Below are 7,730 nucleotides of genomic sequence, written 5' to 3'. Positions count from 1 at the left end.
TACGGAGCTCCCGAGCATGCCGCTCTGCTTATACAGGTGGGCCTGACCTATACCATATACCCTGAGGAAATCTTATCATTTGCTGCAAAAAAAAAAATCTCTTGCTTTATGGTGGTATGCATAGATTTCCTCAAACCACAATAGTTTTTTCTCTCAGGACTCAGAGCCGATCCTTTATGCAGTCCAACCTCCACCAGTCTGTCGTTCCTACTGCACACTTCACTGCTGTCACACTGTCTTAATACATGTTGTGCACCACCCTCACGTACTTCTCTGACACACCTGACTTCCTCATACAATACCACAACTCCTCGTCGTATGCTTTCTCTAAATCCACAAATACACAATGCAACTCCTTCTGTCCTTCTCTATTCTTCTCCATCAACAATCTCAAAGCAAATAATGCATCAGTGGTGCTCTTCCTCGGCATGAAACCATACTGTTGTTCACAGATGGTCACCTTTTCTCTCAGCCTGGCTTCCACTACTCTTTCCCATAACTTCACTGATCAACTTCATTCCCTGGTCTGCACATCTCCCTTATGCTTAAAGATCGGTACCAGCACACTCCTTCTCCATTCTTCAGGCATCCTCTCACCTTCCAAAATCCTGTTAAACAATCTGGTCAAAAACTCCACTGCCATCTCTCCTAAACATCTCCATGCTTCTACCGGTATGTCATCTGGTCCAACCGACTTTCCACTCTTCATCCTCTTAATCGCTGCTCTCACTTCCTCCTTACTAAACCTATCCTCTTCCCGCTTTACCAACTCCACACCATCCAACCTTCTCTCTCTCTCAATTTTCCTCGTTCATCAGCTGCTCAAAATACTCCCTCCACCTTCTCACCACACTCTCCTCACTACTCAACACATTTCCATCTCCATCCTTTACTGCTCTAACTTGCAGCACATCCTTCCCAGCTCGCTCCCTCTGCCTGGCCAATCGGTACGAATGAAAAAAATATAATACTAATTATTTGTAATTAAAATATAATGTATAATAAATTGTCATGTCCACTGTCTTTGAGTGAGAGTGTTGCTAGAATTAGTGGTTCAGGTGGCGAACATAGACAAGCAGATAAATCAGTAACAGTAAAACGAAGACTCAGGCAGAACATTATGACCAGCTGCCTAATATTGTGTTGGTTCCCCCTTTCGCTGCCTAAACAGTTGTGATCCGTCAAACATTAAAAGCATGAACTTTTCAAGCAGTTTGAGCTACAGGAGCTCGTCTGTTGGATCGGAGCACACGGTCCAGCCTTTGCTCGGCCGCCCATGACGCAACATTTTACTTGCTTCTAACATCAACTTTGAGGATAATAATGAATGTCATTATATCATGTTTGATCAGTGTATAATGATATATAACCATCACCCATTGATGTGTGTTACCTTTTTGAATCCAGGTCTTCTCAAAGTTTTTCTTGACAAGCCAGACATACATTATATAAACCAAAGTATTGGGACACCTGACTTTTCCAGCTATATGTGGTTCCCACAAAATCTGAGGCTTACAATTATATAGGATGTCTTTGGATGTCATAGTATTAAATTTTTCCTTCACTTGAATTAGGACCCCCCAACCTGTTCCAGCAGGACAATGCTCCTGTGCATAAAGTCCATGAAGACATACATTACATAAGTTTGAGTGGAAGATCTTTAATGACCTGCTACAGATTTATAAACTCCATTAAACACCTCTGGGATGAATGTGAACACTGACTGCACCCCAGTTCTCCTCACCTCACCTACTTCAGTACCTGACTTTACTAACGCTCTTGTCTCTGAATGAGCACAAATCTCCACAAAATCTCCTGGAATATCTTCCCAGAAGAGTTTAGGTTACTAGAACAGGGGATTATATGTGGAAAGGGATGTTCACCATGTTGCGAACAAGTTAGTAACACTGTGTGTTATGTGTTTAGGCGAGTGCCGAGCGAGTGCACTTCATTGTGTCGAGACAGACTCACGTACCTGCCCCGGATATACTCCAGGAGGCACCGTGGAACATGGAGGGACCTCCACCCTACTCCGCTGTGGATGTTGAGCAATCGCTGGTGGTGAGAATAAACCTACACACACACACATGCTACTCATCTTTCCACACAAACAGCTTTGTGAGTGACGTGTCTGCAAGCTGGAGAAAATGTTTTTATCTCCATCAGAGTGGATTTTCTGCTCTAATTGAGACACCGTTATCTGATAAAACTGGTCTTCCCTTGTCCTAATAATACTCGAAAAATCACAGCTTTCCACTTGTTATTCTCTCACTCTTTCACTTCCCACATCACGTTCCTCTCACCTCGCTTTAACACTCCCAGAATACCCTCATTTGTTCCTTCTGTTTTACTCGCAAACAGCTTCAGCCACAGAAAAAAAACCCAGATCCGAGTCACATGACCCACGCTTTCAGACTAAACATCAGTGACTTTGTATCAAATGTCTCTATTAAGTTAGCACTTAGGTGCTGTGTTTGTTTCTTTTGGCTGTGCTCCAAGTCTGGGCTTTGGCAGCAGTCGCTGATATCGCAGGCCCTGGGAGAAATAGCTAGCTCATTCATAACTAGCTTAAACACGCTCGAAAGTCAGATGGTGTCCGAGAAGTGTGTGCTTAGCGAATTACTCATCAACATGTTATACTTACACACACACATTCACATACTCACTCTGTGGGGTCCTCTTTGTTAGGACTTGTGCCAAAAGCTGGGGTGTTGTGAGAAGACGGTGACTCTGGCTAAGGAACCTAACGAGTCCCTGGGCATGACTGTAGCAGGAGGAATGAACAGCCGAGGCTGGGACTTGCCCGTCTACGTCACCAATGTTGACCCCAACGGCGTGGTGGCCCGTGAAGGCTCCATCTGCAAAGGTGGGTGACTATCGTAGCATTTACGATCTAGCTTCCAGGGAACACACTAAGCAAGTAATTCACCCTAAATGTATCTTTTCCGAAGCAAGAAATAATTCACACTGATATATGAAGGGAGGCGTAATTCCACGGCTAATTTCCTGGTTGGTGCTTTAACTTTCAATACAGGTAAAATCTTAAAAATTATTTAAGTTTCGCGTGCCAGGCAAACGTAGCAGCGTATATGCGGTATGATACGTTGGGACGCTGTAAGAATGTATCCCTCCTTGTGAAAAGCCTTACTCTTGCCAGCGAGTTCATTTGTCTTTTTGTTAGAGCGCATTATTTATTTATGTGTTTTAAATTGTTTCATACGGCTCCGCCCGCACTGCCACAAGCATACATAAAAAAACAACTTTCTTTCGGCTTCTCCCGTTAGGGGTCGCCACAGCGGACCATCAGCATGTTTGATTTGGCACGTTTTTACGCTGAATGCCCTTCCTAACGCAACCCTCCCCATTTATCCGTGCTTGGGACCGGCACTAAGGCTTGTGCAACCCAAATGGCTGGGGTCGGTTCCCTGACCGGGGATCGAACCCGGGCCGCATCGGTGAGAGCGCCGCATCCTAACCACTAGACCAACAGGGAACCTTGCCACGTGCATACATATATACCGTAAATTGCACTGTTTTGCTAAATTAGTTAAAAAGTTGATTGCTAGAACAATCAGCTATCAGGTAAAATCCATACCGATAGTTTTCTGCCCTAAGCGTTGCTAAAGGGGCTCTAAAAGCGAATCGCTGACGCCATGTGCTGTTTGTTATTACATGCATGACTGCGTGTTTCACGGAGAGAGACCTATATTGAATGTATTATTTATGATTTATCAATTATATGCTTATTTATGAATGAGTATGTTCCTATTTATTTAATTTAGCACATTTTCCTGATTCAGTACTATTTGTTTTATTTTTAGTTTTGTAATAAAGTTTAATACTATTTTACATGGAGCGTTACGTTTGTTTGTTTTTTATACCCGGTATACATTTCAATCGGTTGATTCATCGGTTGCCGACGGGTAAGATCCAACCATGCTATCTGCATCAGTAAAATCCACTACCGGTCGTCCTCTAGTCTTGATTTACGATATTTTCAATTACGACGTCAAGTTACGATGGATTCATCGGAACACACAACCCCTCCCCCCCCCCCCCCCCCGCCCCCTTGGTAATTTGGGGACTGTTTGTATTTCCAAAAGGCACTTGGATTTCAGACTTATCTCCACCCCCGTCTTGTTATTGGTTAATCCTTTCAGTTTATTGCAATCTTTCTCACCTCTTTTCAATTCCGCCCTTGAGTAGTTTTCCTAATGAACCCCTGTTGTATCTACTTTTCGTGGGCATATTTATTTGCATCTTGTTTTAAATCGCTACATCCACCAGGACAAATATCAAGAAAAAAATAAAAGCTTTCCTTTGAGTATTAGCTGTACAATCTTTGTGCTGACTCAGCTTTATTTGGCTTGAAAGCTGAGACCAGATCAGTGGACTGAGAGATCAATGAGCGTGTCCAACATCCCACCTGTCATCAAGGTGACCCACTGATCAGACACACACCTTAGAGCACACGTAAGCTTTGTAACAAAACAAAGATGCACCTGCTTATGCATATGCATTAGGATAATTAGATCTGCAGATTTATGCACTGCTCCAGAACAATCACATCAAGAGGAATACAAACCATGAAAGTGCGATCATACAACTGACCAGGAGTGTGAGTTTGAAGGCTGAAATGGGTCATCTAGTCCGGAAAAAAGTGTTAGACTTTAATTAAGAGCGACCCTTCCATCTCATCGCCTCAAGGTGCCATATGGCAGATCTGTGCACTGAGTCTTCATGTTTAAAGCATCACTGTTACACATCAATATTTCCCAGGAGGATTGAAAGCTTCCAGAGATGACCTTGAGTTCCATGTTAACTCCCCTGTGTCTTTTCCTCCACCAGGTGATATCCTGTTGAACGTGAACGGTGTGGACTTGACCGGGGTGACTCGGAGCGAGGCCGTGGCAAACCTGAAGAACACCTCCTCCCCGGTAGTGTTGCACGTGCTGGAAATGAGGCCACCAGACATGAGCTCTGTGGACTGCATGCCCCCCGCCGTGTCCTCGCCAAACTCGCCTGGAGACGTCAAAATGCCCCTTCCCAATGACGATTACTCACCTCTGTGGGTCTCCTGGCTTCAAGTGCCCAGGTAAAGAGCGACAGAACAGTGCAATTGTAGCTCCCCAGCACGTAACCATAGTATTTTGAAAAGTATAATGATTTTGGTGCAAATGTTATTGCAAGAAAAAAAGTTACATTACAGTATTCCTCTCCTGTCTTCATTCCCCCTCTTATCTCCGTCCTCCATCTGCTCCGCTTCCTTCGGAGGGAGGCGGGAATTTGTCATGAATAATAATTTGCCCTAACCAAAAAAAAAAGATGAAGTTTGTATTTGCAACTCCTAGAACATTAATTCTGAATGGGTTTGAAAGAATGTAAAGCGAGGTTGCTTCCTGCTCGGGCTGTACGAGTTTTAAAGGTCTCAGAGTTGGACGAGGCCATCTTTTATTGCGATTATTTATACAGCGAAAGTTTTCAAAATCCGAGAAGAAACTTTTCTTGTGCAATGAGATTCTCAGATTAAACGCTCTTCATAGGTGCTAGAAGACTAGAAGACAGACAGACAGATAAATAGATAGACAGACAGGTAGACAATCAGATAGAAAGACAGCAAACAGGTAGACAGACAGACAGATAGGACATTGTATGAAAAATGAAATCTTGGTTCTATGCTCTATCCATGTTCTACAATGTCTACAATGTAGGGACAAATGTAATTAGACACCTGACCTTTTTAGTCATATGGGGCTCCTCCCCAAACTGTTCCCACAAAGTTGAAGGCACGCAATTGTATAGGACGTCTTTAGATGCGGTACGCTGTGAACGCTGACTGCACCCCAGTCTTCCTCACCTCACTAAACACCTTACTAAACACCCTTGTGGCTGAATGAATCTCGACAAATCTCCACAAGCACACTCCAAAATCTAGTGGAACATCTTCCCAGAAAAGAGAAGGATATAACAGCAAATGGGGATTAAATGTAAATAGGGTGTTCAAAACTATTTAAAATAAATAAATAAATAAATAAATAAAATAAATATATATATATATATATATATATATATATATATATATATATATATATATATATATATATATATATATATATATATACACACACACACTGTAAAAATCTATGTGCAGACGGTGCGATAAGATTAACTGTTTGTCTCCTGCAGACACCTGTATAGCTGTAAGGACATTGCGTTGCGCAGGAGCACATCGGGGAGTTTGGGCTTCAGTATCGTAGGAGGTCAAGAAGAGCTCAACTGCAATCAGTCCTTCTTCATCCGCTCCATCGTGGAGGGAACGCCAGCGTACAATGACGGCAGGATACGGTACGCAAAATCATACACAATCAGCTTTCGAGTTGTTATATAGAGATATAGTGACATAGAACTTCTTTATTCAGAAAAAAAATGGATGAATAGTATGGGAGGATGAGGGTTAAACAAGAATCTGTTGTTCTTTCTCAAGGTGTGGAGACATCCTGCTGGAGGTGAACGGAAAGAGCACATGGGGAATGACTCACACAGCTCTAGTGCGCCTGCTAAAGGAACTGCGTGGCCGTATCACCCTCACCATCGTCTCCTGGCCTGGCAGCCTGCTATAGACCCGTGTTGCATAGGGGAGGGGCTTATTACAATGACCCTGTGTTGAAGGATGGAGCATCACACAGTCCCTGCCCACGTCGAATGGGCTTTTGGACACGGACATCCAAGTCGTATGAAAATGGACCGGCGCCGTATGACGTGGTTCAAGGTGCTTTGTACTTTGGTCCTGGTACCATAGACTGACATGGACCTCAGAAGCTTGAAGGTGGGGCGTATAAGACTCTTCACATGAGGACTCACCAAAAGTTGAGAGATGATCCAGTGTGTAGGTGATTCCGGTTGAAACCCTCCCTGTGATACTATCGCCATAATTCCATTGGCTGCCTGTGCACTCGATTAGCCACACCCCCACATCCCCTCCGGTCCCCCGCCTTCGCCTCCTGCAGGCCACATACGCAAAGAGGTGCGTCTCTTATTACCTTCGGCTAAGAGATCGCACATGATGACGGGAAGAGGCGATGTGTGATACAGTGTATATAAAATACTCCTCCTTGGGCAATGTGCAAACATATTTTATAAGCGTGTAGCGGATTCCTGGTGGAAGGGAAAGGACTTCTGGGAATGTGTCGAGGTTCGAAGCTAATGTTTGCCAACTCGGCTAGTTTCGATCTTAGGACAACGCATTCGAGCGAACGCACATTTCTTTCCTCTTCATGTTAGTGTGTATTTTTTTTTTTGGGAGGGTGGGGATGGAATGAGAGGGGGAGAAGAATTCAAGCGTTCGTACTGTGGCGAATGTTCGTTTCATTTATTTGTTTACTTCTCTTTCTTCCTATGGCCTTTTTGAATATTGGCTTCGCTTTGTTCGTTCCGACAGTAATGCGTTTTCTTTTCTCCAGCCACTGGAGAGACTAGGGTTTGTTTTGGGTTTTTTTTGTTTTATTTTTGTTTCTATGTTGGTATGTTTCAGATGCTGTTGCAGAGAAAATATATATCTTTGAGTATTATGAAAAAAAGAAGAGAAAAAAAAAAGAAATTATGAAAATAATATTGTTCATAACGGTCTTTTAAAAAAGGATTTTATATATATATATAATATATATATATATATATATATATATAAAATAAAATGCGCTTTTAATAATGAGAGTTTGGCGGCCCTGCTGATT

At 43.0% G+C, this 7,730-nt stretch overlaps 1 protein-coding gene and 1 long non-coding RNA gene across 4 annotated transcripts in view; one reads left to right on the top strand and one right to left on the bottom strand.

The window, feature by feature from the left end:
* lnx1 (ligand of numb-protein X 1) overlaps positions 1 to 7,597 on the top strand; it is a 44,821-nt gene extending 37,224 nt beyond the window's left edge. For all 3 annotated transcript variants that reach the window (XM_083563012.1, XM_083563011.1, XM_083563013.1), the window contains 6 exons: positions 1 to 36; positions 1,927 to 2,061; positions 2,689 to 2,866; positions 4,849 to 5,095; positions 6,187 to 6,345; positions 6,485 to 7,597. The exon at positions 1 to 36 is cut by the window's left edge and continues 384 nt beyond it. In XM_083563012.1, coding sequence (XP_083419138.1) covers positions 1 to 36; positions 1,927 to 2,061; positions 2,689 to 2,866; positions 4,849 to 5,095; positions 6,187 to 6,345; positions 6,485 to 6,620 — 891 coding nt within the window. In that variant the 3' untranslated portion in view covers positions 6,621 to 7,597. The remainder of the gene's footprint in view (positions 37 to 1,926; positions 2,062 to 2,688; positions 2,867 to 4,848; positions 5,096 to 6,186; positions 6,346 to 6,484) is intronic.
* On the bottom strand, positions 546 to 5,324 carry LOC310738331. The gene is made up of 2 exons (XR_014537048.1): positions 3,496 to 5,324; positions 546 to 3,233 (listed from the first exon to the last, which is right to left on the bottom strand). It is a non-coding gene; the product is annotated as an uncharacterized lncRNA (long non-coding RNA).
* Positions 7,598 to 7,730: the final 133 nt, after the last annotated feature.

The sequence above is a fragment of the Silurus aristotelis genome, assembly GCF_946808225.1.
Source record: "Silurus aristotelis genome assembly, chromosome: 15".
NCBI classification, from domain to species: domain Eukaryota; kingdom Metazoa; phylum Chordata; class Actinopteri; order Siluriformes; family Siluridae; genus Silurus; species Silurus aristotelis.
Note: the sequence above shows the minus strand (reverse complement) of the source record. Positions and strands in the feature narration are given on the sequence as shown.